Here is a 17502-nt window from a genome sequence, read left to right as displayed (position 1 = left end):
GGAGCTTTAATGAAGAAAAAAACCCCTCAGAACATGAGAAAATATTTGCAAATACCCTTTCCCTATATTATATGGTGCCATTTTCTCTGTACTTGGATATATAGTTATATATTCACTGCACTTATATCGTTGGCTGCTACAATAGGTACCTCAAACACTGAAATGTATCAGAGATTTATGGCCACTGTTTACTCTTAAGCAAATTTTTTTTTTTTAACACAATCATATCGGTAGATGGGGAGATGACAGATATTTTCTCCAAAAAATTGTTTTGGCCAGTGAACAGTTGAAAAACACAACCTGGTAATAGTACACATTTCTAAAAACAATTATCTGTAAAACTGAGATTTTGTTTAAGAAAAGTAACAGACAACAGGGAGAACTCAGATTATTCTTTGAGCACATTCATGATTCACCATGAAATATATGATGGCAAAGCAGCAGGTGTCACAATGACATGGCTTCATAGGTAATACAATGCAAAAAGAGCACATTTGGGTAATTTAAAACTGCATTTGAAATAACCTCCTCTCCCAGAAAGGCATTTACTGTGGGTCATGACAACTCTGATTCTAAAAAAAGGGTCACTGTGTAGTTACTAGCTTAAAAAGTTGTTTTGACAAGTCTCCCCAAGTGCTCACTGTAAATCCAAAATCACTGCCCAGCAAGTCTCCCAGGATAAACGTATCTTCACTGCTATACAAATATCTGATACACCTCATGAAGACATTTCTAAGTGTTCACAATGAACCCTCTTGGACTGAATTTAGTATAAATGTAACAAGTCTGTTACCACTTCCCCACCCCAGTCACCAAACCTGATGGCAGTTACACCCAATTGCTATAAACCCTTCAAAAACTCACAGATATTCCTCCTTCCATGAATTATTGAATCGTGTTTTAATAATTTCCTAATCCTTGTTTCTCATCAACAGCATCATCCTTTTTTCTCTTTCCCTTACACTCCCCATACTTAATGACAAATGAAACGAGCACTTCAAAATGAGGATCAAACACCCTGTAAAAGAGCTCCCTTCTGCTACCTGAACAAATAATAAAACACACAAAATATACCACCTTTGCATTAAAAAATAATGGAAAAAGTCTCTTAATCACTGTTATTCAGCAATTTCAACTAGAGAAACTTTATTTTTTCTGTAGCCAAAGATCATTATTTATAGGTATCTCTGTATACTGCAAGCTGAAAGAAAGAATAAAATAATTTAGCTCAGTATTGCAGCTAGCGTAAGTCTGAATAAGATACTGTCTCCAAAGAGTTTCAAAGATGCCTTATTGTTATAACTGAAGAGACCTCTTGCAGCTTATCCAAGAGGATCCATAAACAATGTGTTATAGTATAAAAACCCAGTTTATTTTCCAGCATATTCAAATGAGTTAAGACAATCTGACTCACAGTTTGAACAACGGGTGGTACATAAATCCCAGGAAGGCCAGAGAAGCATAATGACAGAGAATAATGATCCTATTCTGCTAAACTAAAAGTCCATCTACTCAAGTTTGTAGCCTATGACAATGGCTAGTAACAGCTCATTAAGAAAGGAAATAGGAAAAGAATATGAAGAATTTAGACTGTATGAAAAGGAGAGAAAACACAGACTACAGATGTACAGAGTACACTTACTCCACTATGTCCTCAGAGCAATCAGATGCTTATGAATTTTCTCAGCTGGAGGCTGCATCAGGATCATAGTATGTAACAGCTCTTGATGAAGTATTTCTTCTTCGGAATGTGTCTAATCACTTTTTGAACCCATTTACATTTTTAACATCTCAAATATATTATGCTAATGGCTTCATAATTTAGGCATGGGTTGTGTGAAAAAGGACATCCTGTTGTTTCAAATCTGTAGTCAATTTGTTTTGCAGGGTGCCCTTCATTCTTCTGTTATGGAAAAGGTAAATCTGTCAACTGTCTTCACCACAGCAATCATAATTATAAAACTTCTGCTACAGTTCAGGTCTTTTGGAGAATAAAGAATCCCTTTGTGTTTGGTAGCAGCATCACAAAAGTCATCATAGTGTAAAGATAATAAGGAAGAAAGGCTTTATAAAGAGTTAATAACACTATAAGAATTAGGGGACTTTTTCTGGCAGAACAAGATGCACTAGCCATTGCAAGAAATTCAGACCTTGCTAACTTCCTTCCACAATAACAACAAATCTCCTACAAAAAAACAAGATCTATGGATAGTAACTAAGCATCCTCAAATGCCACATAATTAGTTAAGTAGATGTAAATGTCTTCAAAGAATTTATAAAAAACAAACAATAATTATTTTGAGAAGAAATTATTCTTTAACCTAATTATGCAATTAATTCCTTCTTAGCTCTTCCATCCTTATGCTTAAACAAGACACATCCTCTTCAAGTAAAATTTATCATTGTCCCAATACCAACTGACACTGGTTTTATAACCCATTATAATTTCCTGCCAAACCTCCTTACACCTGAGTTTTAAGTGTTCCACAGGGAAAAAGAAAAGATCCGTTCCTCTCAGACCTAGAGAAAAGTACCATGCACAATCTCTTCCTCTTCCATAATTGACAGTCAGACATTTTGCTCAAATTGTCTAGAGAATTAAAATAATTAAACACAATTAAACTCAGTTATCCAGGTTTGCCATTAATAAAGTCAGGTGAAATAGTTCCTCCAAGCCTCACATGCTTCTAGTCAAATAACTCATTGTCCCCCTGTGCTGTGCTAATAGAAATGTTAGCTTATCACGTATATTATATCAACAAAGGCAGCTATGTAAAAAAAAAAAAAAAAAAAAACAAAACTTCCTTTCTTGCTTGTTTTAGACATCTACAGATCTAGTTAATTCTGGTCTTCTATGTATCCTGAGGAGGTGGTACTACCTGAACTTCAAATTAAACCTCAAATTTCCACAGTGACTTAACGCTGCTTCCTGTTTGGTTGCATGTGGCTAAGCTCTCTATCAGTTCCCAAGCTCTAATGGCTAATTTCTTCCACGGTGTTCCTAGCATCCCTCCTTGAGGTGCCACAGCTAATTCAGGCTAGACCTAAAGTAATGGAGCAATTAGGGCTGTAGACTGGGCTTGAATATCACCAGCACCTGATTAACTTTGCACCCACAGCGTGGCTTGGATCTTGCCAATTTGCACCTTCCCAAAACAATATTTAGAATCAAATGAGAGAGCTAACACCTGCCCAGGAATACTCCAGATGGTGCCTTGGATGCAACATCAAATTTGGGTGTCATGAAAAAGTAGCTTAGCCTTGCAGATGTGATATGCCAAGTAACTAGGCCTCAGAGGCCAAGATAAACCAAACCTTACTTTTATCTGACACTTCATGAGATTCTTTGCAGTTTCTATGCATCTGGGTTCAATTTTCAGTACAACTGAAGTTTTGCTATCCTAGTATGCATCCATTTTTTCACAGAGTTTATAAAAATAAAAACTCCTTTCAGAATACTGAAAGTCCTCTGTAGTGAAAATTGTCTAGGAATTCCATAGTTTACTTCCAAGTTCTTACAACTCAATCTTCAGGAGGACTTTTTCTCCAATACAAATATTGGACAGAAATTACAGGTATCTTTGAAAGTCATTAAAAATGGTTCATGTCTAAGTTTTGTGGGTTTGTTTGTTGTTGGATTTTTTATTGTCTGCAATGTCAGTACATGTTTAGAATTTCTATCTACATGCTTAATAACACCTTCAAAGTATTTGAATAATATTTGTGACACAAAACTCCACGTCAGTTAAGCAGAGGCAACAGTGCTCATTTATGTGCAATACATATATTCCTCCTACAACGTATTTAAACAGGTATCATCTCCTGAAGGAGCAATTAGGAAATATTTAGAATTAAATCAATGCAATGAAGTCATGCTTAGGCCTTCCTCTTGCTGAATGACATGGGATTATAATTTAAGTTCCATTCATAAAATATGGGAAAACAAAACAAGGGCAGTTTATTACAGTCCAGTTGAAAGATATTTGACAGGATTTATTTTATTGCCAGGATAAAGAGTATGAAGACATAATTTTTGGACAAAGAACTTGATCTACCAATGACCATTAGGAGAAATAAAGGGAGTACCTATGACTCACTGTGAAAAGGACACACTTAAAATTAGCTGCAGTAAATCTGATCTGATGAACAGGACAACTAGCCTAAAATTCCATCTAATCATAGATATTCTAAAGGATAAAATAACTGAATCACCACCATGATTAACTAATCACACACTGTAAATTTCTGGTCTTCATTAAGCCCATACTATATCTGTGATTTACTGTTCCATGTACACAATCTGCTTTTCAAAGCCTTAAGACAAGAGAGCAGTTTCAGAAGTAAAATTTCTGCTGAAAATTTTCACTAACAGCTGATATGAGGTTAAGACAAATATTATTAATTGCTTCTGTCCACCAAAACATAAAATTGTCCATTCAGAGCCTGGCATTAACATTTATATCCAACTAGACATCTCCACTTTAGAAGATGAATTTTCATTCTTCCTCAGGGCTTCCTGTACTTCCTGTGATAAAAAAGAGACAGCAGAATTTTTACATGTATATTATACATGGATAAGGCATTGAGAACTTTGCTGAACTGAGTTTTCACCACTCGCATACAGAACATCCATGAATAAATATCCTTCCTTTATGCATGTGGGATGTAACAGACTATCACACTGTGTGACTGCATACTTCCCTTTCCTCAAAGATGCAAGTCTCACTTAATGGACACAACAAGCAATGCTAATATAGCTATTTTACCTTTTTTTCTTTTTATCCTTATTGGTCAGTCTTTGATCACAGGCCTTGCCTAGCCACCCATTAATCAAATTAATACTCGGATTTGCAAGTCCCATAAAAGTTAATGACTATTCTCCCTTGTTATTTTTTTCTTTCTCAGCTTACAGACCATGGGAACATTCCTACTCCTTTTCAATGCAGGTAAAACAGGTTAGCTGACATTGACATAAATAATCATTATTAAAAAGTGCTGGCTTTGTGGGTATTCAGTCTCCACACACACATCAGCAGAACGGATCTTCTCCACCAACCAGTGAGAGCTTTTCTTTTGTTTACTTGATTTTTTATTCTAAAAACAAAGATCCGTGTACAGGAGAGAAATAATCTGAAAACAAAGAATAGTAGGGCCAGAAAACATTCAGGAGAGCCATCTCACACAAGAGGGAAATGGTTTTGTATTGTATATTATGTGAATTAACCCATTATTGAAATACTGTCTGTCTTTTACTGCCCACTCTTTAGAAAGATATAGATCATCTGGAAATGTTCACAATGTAAATTGAAGAGAAATAGCAAGAAAAGTGAAAAACCTATTTTTCAGTATGACTGCAAAAGAAGCTCCATATTCTAATTTACCAAAAGACTGAGAAATCAACATGTGTTTATTTCCTAATATAACTAGCAGTACTGAGCAGAAAATGATTCTGTGAAGCCAGGCTTAAAAGTGAGGAGAAACAGTGTTTTTGAGTAGACAGAAAAGCTATAAACACTCCTAATTCAAGCTTAACAAAGACATAACATTAGTATAAGTACATGTTGAGAATAATTGCTCTAGATATAATGTGATTAACATAATTAGTTCAAGAGGGAACTCAGACCAAGCAGAGTGACGTCAACCTCCTAAGACCAAACATATCGTCATTAAAGGATTACCCTCTGCAAATCTCTGACCACCTAAACTATTCTAAATATGCAGAACTCCAGAAAAACAGAAAAAAACCCTCCTTCACCTGACCCACTCAAAAAAAACCCCAAAACAATCAAACTCTCTCACTGTTCAGCAAATTAGAAGAAAAAAATATACTAAGCCATTTTTAGCATTGTTTGGAGTTTGCTAGTGATAGCCATTCAAATAACAAAGAAAAAAAAATAGCAACTGCTTCAACATTGAAATGCACACTGAAAAGACTTCATCATCACTCAAGACCTCAGTATTAGCCACTGTTCAGTGTTTCTGTATGATCAATACATTAAAAAAAATCCTGCTCTACCTAATCTAAATATCCTTTCCATCAACCTTTCTGTCCAAAAAACCAGACTGACAACACAACAGGGACAACTTCTTCATTAACTCCTTCTCAATATTTACACAGCCACAATGGGGCCACTTATAAGCTGATTCTCCTTTGATTAAGAGAAAACAATAAAAAAAAAATTAACTGATCACACAGGAAAGAAACCATTTCACCTCAGACAATTAAAACTGAGTCTTTCAGGAAATGATACAGCAATAAAACAGTTTTTAAAAGTAATGGCACACTACAACAGTCTCCCCAGATAGCTGCTCCAAAATTCTTCTGTACCTCTGACACATATATTCCATTTTCATCATCTGGACTAAAATGGCATTCCAATGTAAAGCTCCATCACCGAACTGGGAAGGGCCTTCCCCTGTCATCCTCTGAAACATTAATACTAACAAACTTTTTAGACACATGAAAAATGGCAACCTGCAAACTATGCCATACAAATGTCTACCGATGAGTTTTATCTCCATGGAAATGAGGACTGTGCCAAACACACAGAGTAATGGGTTCCACATAGTCAAGCCCCCACATATTATTGCAACTTTTCTGATAGAAACATTCAAAATAAAGGCAAAATTTTCAGTCTGTATATTATCCCAGGAAAGTAGCACCTGTCAGTATCATAAGTTACCTTGGTTCAGACCAACAGGACCACCTAGACCACTATTTTTTATCTAAATGGCCAATAGCAAATGCTGAGTGAAGAGCAAGGCCACAGCAAGCAATTGTGGCTGGAATTGGAAGATAAAACCTTTGTACCTTATTTTGAGAAAAATTAAAAAAAAAAATCCAAGAAATGCATTAAAATATTTAAATAGTGGGGTTTGGTAATAAGAAGCATTAAGAGCTACTACTATGGTGTCAGCACTGCCCAAATAATTCCCACAATTAGCCTTGCTTTTTGGCAAGTACTTGGTGTCTGCTTGGATGTCACAAACATAAGCGCAGCAGGGATGCATCAGAATAAAACAGCATGTCTACAGCATCAATGAAATTTTAAGACACCCTAATTATAAATCAAGGAGGTTGTTAACATGCTGCCATATAAGTTCTTCTTGCCTAGGCTGGGGAGAAGTTGCAATTGCAACAAGCTGTGGAGCATCACAGCAGGGACAGTCCCCAGATTCTGAGTATTCTTCACCTACAGTTCTACAGCTACTACCCTGCACTACAGAACAGGCATCTCTGCTCACTCAGTGCAAAAAGGCACAGTCCTCAAAAACTAACAAATCAAGTGTAGGTTCCATTTTTTTCTTTATAATTCTGGCAGCAAGATGACATCTCTTTAGCATACACAGGCTGACATATCCTCCTTGCATGTGTCTTTTTATATACACTACCCCTGCCTATGGAAATGCATGTTAGCCATCCTTTCACCTATTTAATAACCTTAGGCAAATGCCTCTATACACCATCTTTTAAAAGCAGGAATGACCTAAATAAAAGAGTAAATAATGGAATAACTATCATCTCATGTAGAAACATGTACTTTGGTATTCCTTAACAATAAAAATCTGAGAGCAGACTTGCTCCCTAAATAGAGCCACACATCAACACCTCTCAAAAACTCACTACTTTGTCTCTTACAGGAATGAAGCCAACTTTAAAGCCCATCATGCTGATATCTTAAAACCTGAAAATGCAGTACCAGAAACAACTTTTTGTACAGAACTTTGATTATGTGTCTATGATGTAGCCTAGTACAGTTCAAATATTACAGCAATGTCATGCTAAGGTTATATTAAGCAACTAATTTCTATTTATTTGTTGTTGTTTTTTTTTTTTTTAAACAGGTCAATTATGAAATATCAGGTTCCTGGAAATGCAGTAAGTCAGCTGCACTTAAAAGATGGTAATTTCTGAGCATAATCAGTGTCACATCATGTACTGAATGTACTACTTGCCATTTCTTTTAAATTGTATTTATTAATTACTTAACAACATTTGTATCAACAACAGCAAAGCACTTTCAGTTCCCACTATACATAGCTTTACATGTTTTTTGGCAAATATTGCTGGGGAGAAAAAAGTGTATGAAGCTGTTAATGTTTCCAGATTCAGCAGTAATTAAGCACATGGTCATGCACTGTAATGAATAGGAGGGCCATGGGAAGTGATGAGTTTCTTAAGTGATATAGGCAACTTTCCATGTAGAAATTCTTTGCCAGTACAGTTTGTCCTTTCTCCTTATTATAAGGGGTAATTAAAAAGATTAGGAAAGACATCTATGAAATTCAGTATCAACAGCGTAAAAGATGCACATCTGGGCTCATAATCAATGTGCTTAGCCTCCTATTGTTGTGGCAGTGAAGCTTCAAATAATATAATTAAGGTTGGAATTTATAAATATTTTTCTGAGAAATTTGTTGGGAGATGAGGATCTATCCAGCAGCAGAGTCTAATGCTTTGCTAATATTATGGCTCTGGCTACAATCATCTGCCACTTTAGCTTGAATAATATGAAAGAGGACAATGGAAGAGGTCTCATGAGTTCTGTGCGTATTATATCTAAGCATCTGGAAAAGAAAAGATCTCCTTCTGCCAGATTAACTCTGCCATGATCTGGTAGGAAAAATTTAAAATGTAAGCACTTGTGTATTACAAATAGAGTTGTTTGGAAATTCTGTACGCAAGAATACAAGGCCTGGGTGTGTTTTGGGTATGCAATTTATCGGTAGATAATAGTCAGAGTTCAAAAAGTTGCAGTGAACACCCAAATGTCAGCATGAGCAGCATTCCTTTCCAGTGCTACCTTTGCAAGTTTTATTCAATCTATCAGGAAAAGGAAAAAAAAAACAAGTAAAAAAAAAAATTAAAAAAAAATAAAAAAAAAAAAAATAAAAAGTCTTATAACCCCAGGAAGATGCCCATCACTTTCAACCTGTCACAAGCAAATTTAAATCTAACATTTACCATGACAGATACAAGATCTAACACACTGACGACTCAACTCATCATATTTTGGGATATAATTATACCTTAAACACTGAAATATTTAGTGATTTCCTCCATTTTTAACAATCTAGGTTTTTTAAAAACCCAAACCATCTACAGTAATTAATTCAGTGAATCTCAGTCACAGATAAATTTTGGTTCATTTAAGTCCAAATCAGACATTCCAGTTCATGCTAATGAAATTCAGATAAACTACCCTGGCTGCAGTCCCATTGACTTCTGGCTGAAGAGTACACACAGCTGGATGTCTGTAAATCAGGCAGGACACAATTTCTGCATATAGGTTAAAGCCTGTTCTGCGTCACCAACGTGTAAGAGTACACACACTTAGCCAGAGACCTCAAAACAGCCTTTTGCCTGCCTGGAAACCTCCTCATAAAAACAAAGCTTACTTTTCCAGCTGTATCACATTACATGATGTGAGCATTTGCAAAGTAGACTAGACTGAAGCAAAAGGATAGAGGGAAAATTATACCCCTACTGATGTAAAGTGACTTAGGCTACACAGTCACTTTGTCACCACAGATCTGTGCTGACACCAAAAGAATCAGTTCCATCCTCTCCCCCTCATTTCTTACCACCACCATAAGTCAGGCAGCAGAATTTGTACATACATAATATGAACCAAGTAGATCAACTAGTAAATTTCTCTCTTGAAAATACTGCTTTCTGAAAGATTAGGATATGCTGTTATCAGAAATATTTTATGACTATAGACTTTATCTTTCTACAAGAAAATCACAGACAAACCTCATCAGTATCCATTTCATTCTATAAAAAAAATGCATTCAACTTTATCTTTTTTACTTGGCAAGTCTAGTTTTAAATCTGGTTCTCCTTATTTTTAACTAAAATCCAGCACTAAAGAAGCCATATCTGTATGACTGCCTTTAGTGTAATCACTACAGCCACTTTAAAGACTGCTGTCAGCAAAAGGGAAGTAGCAGGAAGGCAGACAGATCTGTAGGAGGATAACAGATATGAAGCTAAATGCTAATGGTAGCAGAACTATTGCTTGACACTTTTAATGCATGTTTGGGGAAAATTAGCCATAATATAGAATTTCTAAATGTATGAAAAAAACAGACAAATCTCATTGTAGTACCTGTTCACATTAAAACTTTGCCAGGGTAATGGCCAGCAGTCACTTTGCTCTAGCAGTTAGCACAAAAAGTTTCACGAGTACTTCCACAAAAATTTATCTTTTTTTTTTAGCCTTCCCCCCCCCAAAATTGGAAACTTTGAGCAATGGCTAGTAAATTCCACTTAGCAAAATATCATTATTGAAGCTAAAAAGTCTCCATAGCATTTCTTTGGTTTTAGCATAAAGATCCTTGACCCAGACTTTAAACTTGTTTCAAACACACAATGATTTCTTACAGTGATGTAACCACCTTAGACAAAATTATTATTTTTAAATGAACATAGCTCATAAACACAAGAATTATTAATTTCTGGTAACACAAAAGTATTTTTCATCAACTGTTTACAAAAAGCATTGTCACAACCTATTCCCTTGATTCATAACTGTTTTGCTGATTGCTGTTGTGGATTATAACAACAGGCCTCTTGCAGTGCTGTAGTTTGCAAACTACAAACAAAGTATTAAATAGCCTATTGCTATATACTTCTATTCTGCTGCTGGGTAATCTCTTTATACCAACAAAAATTTATTGCCACTTTAGGGTTATATGTAGTCATCACCACCAAAAATCTGGCTCAATGTAGCCTTTTCTATCCCTTGTCCACCATCTTATTTTTTATAATTCTGCAGAAAAGGAATCTTCTAGGAAGTAACAATAGCCCCTCTATTTTAAATATTAATTATCATTAGAACTTAAAACCCTAACCATCTTAGAAGTCAGCCACAAAGCACAACCAGGGTTTCTTCCCTAACCTTCTTGGTAATTTCCTCCTTTGCATTTTACCTGGTACATTACAAATCACTGTTAGAATTGCATGAATCTTATGTTTGCAGACAACCTCACAAAATTTAAGATCATTGTCAACCAAGGCTGGCTCAAAAGAAAGTTTTCTGGGCCTATTTAGCAAGGTATTTTACCTAAAGCAAGCCAACAGAAATACTTCCAGAATCTGACACACGGGGTTATAGTAGCTGTATCAACACTCTTATCTAATATTGACTTATTACATGTTGCAAGTAGGAACTTCTGAGATGGTATATCCAGCAATTTACTGAGGCATATTGGATAATTTCAATTCAAAACTTAGCAATTTCAGATCCAAGACAACCAAGTTATATTCTCAAAACAGACACTACAGGTTGATGGACAGTATTTGAAATTCAAAATGGGTAAACTAAACTTCCAATATTAATACCAGTATATTTCAAAATAAAAATACCAAAGGAATAAAATATTTTTAAAAATTGTTAGCCTATTTTGCCTTCAAAAAATGTTAGAACCTAAACACAAAAATGATAATAGTCAAGTTACACCAAAACCAGGTTTCCTTTTTAAATTTGAAAATAGCTGAGCTGTTCAAAGCTAAATTTTAATCACAAATAAAAACCACTCACCTTCTTGTCTGTTATTTTTCCTTTTTAGCCATTTTTCCACAGTTTCTGCACTTACACTTTCTGACACAAACTCATCCAGTACCTGGGGGTGAAGAGAAAGATATGCCTTCACTTTTTCATCTGTTAAGCCTGAAAGAGAGAACATTAATTGATTACATTATTGGTATGAACTCCCTCATATGAAAAAAATACCTGGAGACCAGCAAGTATCAATATCCCTTTGTTTAACACATGGACTGAATATATGACTATTTAAATAGAGCAGAGAGAGCAATATCCTGTCAAAAATATGAGCTGTAGTATAGAGAATAGTAGGAGCAAAGTGCAGCCATATAAGATAACCGTGTACAAAAAGTCCCCTAAAGGGGTACACAAACATTACCCAGGAGAAACATCCAGGCAGGGATTCATGACTATGGTTGTGACTACAAAATTATTTCCAAGCTATGCAAGATGATGTATTGATAAATAAACTGGTTAGAAGGAGATAGAAGAAAGTGAACTGGGGTTTCTCACAGAGCACCAAATTCAGTATTCTCACTGCAAATGGCAGCAAAATCAACACAAGCTATTATGGAACACCAAAATTATATGCAATTTTAAAATACTAGAATTACTTAAGTTACTTTTGATGTATAAACTGTTTTCACAGGCATGCTTTCATTGCTTTAGTAACTTAGTCATCAAAATGAAAATAATTGCAGATAAAAAGGTATTTACAATAGCTGCAACAAGAAGAAAACTCTAGTAAACATTTCAGAAAAAGAAGAAATAGTCAGAATATCAGATCCCTGACACTCATAAATAAATTTTCAAATTCCCAAAATTACAAGCTGATTATACACTTTGCAAATCCCCCAAACAAAACAAGTGGTCACAGAGAGATGAACTCAGCAGTGCTGAGACTGTCCAATAGCAATAAAAAGCACCTGTCCTGAGGGATTTGGGTCCAGGCTACCACAGAGGGAACAGGCACCCCAGTGCAAAAGCCTGAATGAGATATGAGAGGAAGAGGAGTAACACCCACTGTAATGACTCTAAATATACCCTTTTCTCTTGTGTTTTGCATATTTAAATATAATAGTAAATTCTCCACAGAAAGCAGTCTGTTTGTTCTGTTAGGGAAAAAGTCCCCTCTGAACAACACTGACTTCTTTCAGAGAGTATTCATGCTACAAAATGAGATCAATTCTCCTATTTTTAGCTTTGCACAGTATCAGAACGTGATAAACAGAGGAGCAGTGCAATTTCAATGCTAGTCAATGAAGGTAATATTTAAGATCATACAGTGTTTACAAATGTTTAATGTTACAAATGTTTACTGTGAAAGTCTTCAGGAAGCAATGTCAGAGGACAAACCAACAGCTCTCATCTGCAGAGCATCAACCACCTACACGACTTCTCACACCAACTGCACCACATCACTCATTCACATCAGCCCCAACAGCTCAAAACTGGTTTAAACTACTCTTGCTTTTAATCCAGAAGTGGCAGTTCCTGTTGGATACCACAGCCTCAAACAACAACATTGCCACTTAAGGCAATTACCCATATATGAATCACTTGAATAAGAGATAATTGAGCATCCTGATTTTCATTAGTAAAGAGAAGGTTTATCCTAAATCAATAGACAAGTAGATATTCAGCAAGTGGAGCAAAAACAAGCAAAGCCCCTACTTTGATTGTTTAACCTCAGGTGATAGCCTGTTGAGTTAGATCACAATGCAGCTATAAAGAAGCAGAAGTGCAAAATCAACAAAATTATTTTAAAGCCAATTCGGTGATCGCCTTGTTCTGGGGAAAAAAAAAAAAATTAAAAAAAAAAAAATCAAACTCATTAATATAATTCTGTAATTTGCACAAATGAGAAAAATGTAGTACCTTGAAAAAGTATTTCTAATCTCATAGTGAGAAAATTTGAAAAGTAACCACGTTTTAAGAATCATTCAAAAGAGTACAACATTTTAAAGATTTACTCATCAGAATGTCATCAAAATTTATCTTCCCTTTAAGGCCTACATGAAAAATAATTAAAACAGACTTGTCATAAAATGTGTGTTATTCCAAGTTGTGTTGCCAGTTATTTTTCATTTTTAGCCATTTTTTCACAGTTTCTGCATTTACACTTTCCTCCTGACAACACCCAAGAAGCAACTCCTTCATCAGCAAGAGGCCTTCTCACTGCCAGAGGAAATTACCTTTCTAGCAGGACACTCATCCCAGGATGTTCATGTTGGCAACGCTCTTGGCACCTCTGGACAGAGGTCTCTGACTGACACCACCAGGTATTATCCTATAGTAAAAACCTGCATACCTTTTCTCTGTAAACTTCCCAGGTAGCTCCACACAACACTGACTCCTCCTTCCCTCTTCCTTCTGCATGAGCAGCTAACCCCTTCCTGTCCCTTTACTCGACCATCTAACCCTTCTTCCTTGCTAATGGCCAAACTCTCTCCTCCTAACTCTTTATACCTGTCTTTCTCATAGGCATAACACCTACCTGCCCTTTTACTCTTTTGTGATTGATGAATACACATCAGCACTCCAGCATTTCCTTCAGTGCTGCTCACCTGCCTTATACAGCTGCACCCCATTAGGGATGAGGCTCAGCTGCAGCCCCATCCCTAAACTTCCACAATCTATTCTCCCACATATTAAGAGTGAGAAGGATAAACAAAATGATAAAAAAGCAATTGCATTTACTTGTAGTACTTCTAGAAACTTATGCATTAGTATGAAAAAAACATAGCCCTGTTCTATTTTGCATATGCCTTGAGCTGTGCATCTCATGCCAGCCAATTAAAATTTTGGGGTTGTTTAAGTGGTGGTGTTCAAGGGTTTGGTTTTTTTTAAATAACTACTTGGCTTTCAATTCAGCACGTGCAAGTGGTTTGGTGTCACTTTTGGGTTGATTTCCCTACACAAACTATGAGAAATAGTTTCTTTTTCACTGGAATTAATAGTAGAAATATATAGTTGAAGCCAAATGCGTGGATCTTTTTTCTTTTTATTTTACTAAACTAACAATAGAAAGTACAGATATTGCTACCAAGTATCACAGTCTAGGTATTACAACTTAAACTAGAATGCCAAAACCCTTATGATAGTCTGGTCTCACTGAGGGTAAAGATTAAAGAAACCTTTACCTGAAGATAATTCAGCTAGTTCACTAGAGCTGTTTAAAGAGAATACTTATTCATGTAGATTATGAACTAACACATGAAACTATATTTATTCTTTATTAATTCAAACAGGGACTAAATCAATGGAGGTTCAAAACCATAACTGAAACACTGACTGTTTTTTGTTTAGTACTTCTAAAAGCCAAACAACCCAAAAAAACCCCAGAACCACCATCTTCAAAAGTACCTGCAAGGTCTCAAACAAAGCTAATGTGAATATTGCAGGCTGCTTAATGGCAATTGCCTGACCTGCTCAAGCCTAGTTTCTCCTTTTGATCTAGCAGCAGAGCTTTCATTGCAACAACTCCTACATTTCATTAAAGATAACTAAATTAGAACCTTAAGAGAGATCAATTCAAAGAGCAATCTCCCACTGTCCAGTGTAAGTACACCAACAGCTTCATTAGTCAACATCTGTAGCACTAAAAAAATACTAATTACAGTATGAGAAAATCAGGAAACAATTTGTTACAGTTGGGAGTACTATACTAGTAGTAGTACATTTCACAGGTACTGGAACAAACATTTTTCAAGAAGCCTCAAGTGTGTGAAGATAATTTCCAAACAAAACATGTATTTGAATGACCAGGAAGGGATAAAGCATAACAATGGACAAAGTCTATAGAATAGAAAGATTCCTCTAATAAATGTGATCAATATTCACCCTTTTCATTATCACCATCCTCTTAATGTCTACGTTGGGTTTTAGGAGAGAGAGAAACTTTAAACACTGTTGCAGTCTTACATGCTGCTGTCCTCTTAAAGTCTCAGAAGAATGCTCTATGGAAAATAACTGAGTATCAACACTTTAAAATAAAAGCATAAAACACTAGGACTTCTATCTTAAGGAATAAAATGGTTTTTGGACGGAGGTGACAAATTATCCCAATTTAGCTTCTTAAAGCTCACTTTACAGCGAGTTTTACCTTAAATTGTAAGGGTACTACAAGGAAGCACTGTAGGCTTGTCTGCATCAGTAAATTGAATATGTCTAGGGCTGTTCACTGACCTGAAACCAAGTGGTTTACAACTCCTTCATCCTTACTATTAAGCTTTCTTCATCTCCAACAATGAAGCTAAGGTAACACTGAGAGGTTGACTGCCTGCTGGGAACCATCCCTGATCTAACCCTACAACAAGAGCAACATTCAAGACCTGCCCGGGACATCACTAGCTGGCTTGGAAAATGCAATGCCAAAACCATTCCAGACAAAAATCAAATTCTGTAATTCCATAAGAATTATAATATATAAATATATTTATATAAATACTATATAAAAATTATTTTAATTATAATTCCTTCACACTGTTTACTAACTCAGATATAGCAGAGCTGGGTTTAAAAATAAAACAAGAAGCAAAAACCTTCAAACATCAATTATCAGTAATTATTCCTTGCCTTTGAGCCAGCCTTCAACAGCCTTCCTTTAGAGAAAAAAAAAAAATCATAAAGTCAAAAATCACTAGACAGTCATATTTTTGCTTTCAGCTTTTTATGCTGCCTAAAACATTTAAAACATTTCTTAGATATTAGATAACCTGTGTAGTACTGAATCGATTAATGGCTCTGCTCTCTGACTCTTAATCCATGTCACACTGCACTCTCCTCTGAGAATAGTTTCACTGAGCTCAGTATAAAGCAGAACTGACTGTGAATGAGCTAAAGGAATTGAAGCCTAGAGCTATGTTTAAAAATCTGCTCCATTTAGCAGCATGAGTCACACACGTCATTAGCAATTCTTGCAATTTTTTCATTAGCGTTTTGATATTTGGTCTTTTTTTTCTAAAACCACTAGCTTAATCAAATCTCATGATTAGGCAAGAATTTTAGTTTTCACCTAAAGTTTCTGGTTCCCAGTCTGGGGGGCACATGGGGAGTCAGGAAAGAATGGGTAAAATCTGATGAGCCAGCCTAGTACTTACCAAGGGTCAGCATTTTGTCCTAGAGCAGCTAATCTCTGCAAGACTGCAGTCTTTGCTTCCCTCCAAACCCTTGCACTTGACACATCTTTTGCCCATTTAGACAGGAGCCAGTGGTTTGAAAACACATTGTGAGGATGTAAATTGGTCATTTTAAGAAATCAGGTGGATTTCGTATATCAAGGCGGCTTTTACTAATAAACACAAAAGGAAATAACTTCAAGGTCTATCAATGTTGTATCTGCTAACAACAGCAAAGTAACTAAAACAAAAAAATACATTAATTAACTTGTTTGGTTTAATAAGCAATTATTTCCTGAAATTAGAGGGGTCGCAGAGTCACAGCAAATATAAGCAAAGTCTTAATTTCTCCAAGTAGCTAAAAATACCTAAATTGAAAATGTTTTTTCTTATCTGAAATAACAAAATCATGAAGTGAGAAGTTTCACACTCTCAAACTCAGCATTTGAAAATAAATATCATACTTGTATTAAAAAAAGACCTGAAATATCTGAAAATCATCCAGAAGACCTAAACTGAACACAGCTTTGCCTGTGTACTCCTTTATCTAAAGCACTCTTGTCCCATCTCTTACTTACACAAAGATCACCTCTCTGTATTTTTCTACAGAGCTTTATAAGTGATATTTGTAGTTATTCTCAAAAGCATTCAAAGCATGTGTGTACATTGCTTCATTTGGATTAAGCATTAATCCCATTAAATCAATCCCTTCTTTGTTCAAAGCATCAGGATTCAAAACCACAGGCACAGTCAGTTTTGAAATATCCTTTTCAAGTCAGACTTTTTATCTTAATCCATTTAAGTACACAGGAATGTAACGTGACCAAGTGCCC

General features: G+C 35.6%; 1 protein-coding gene across 4 annotated transcripts in view; it reads right to left on the bottom strand.

Moving 5' to 3' along the window:
• Positions 1–17502, bottom strand: part of PDE10A (phosphodiesterase 10A) — a 262818-nt gene that overhangs the window by 80245 nt on the left and 165071 nt on the right. For all 4 annotated transcript variants that reach the window (XM_056487304.1, XM_056487302.1, XM_056487303.1 and 1 more), the window contains one exon: positions 11547–11675. In XM_056487304.1, the coding sequence (XP_056343279.1) occupies positions 11547–11675 (129 nt within the window). The remainder of the gene's footprint in view (positions 1–11546; positions 11676–17502) is intronic.

This window comes from Oenanthe melanoleuca, chromosome 3 (assembly GCF_029582105.1).
Source record: "Oenanthe melanoleuca isolate GR-GAL-2019-014 chromosome 3, OMel1.0, whole genome shotgun sequence".
In the NCBI taxonomy this organism is placed as follows: Eukaryota; Metazoa; Chordata; class Aves; order Passeriformes; family Muscicapidae; genus Oenanthe; species Oenanthe melanoleuca.
The sequence above is the reverse complement of the archived record's forward strand: the minus strand, read 5'-3'. Positions and strand labels throughout refer to the sequence as shown.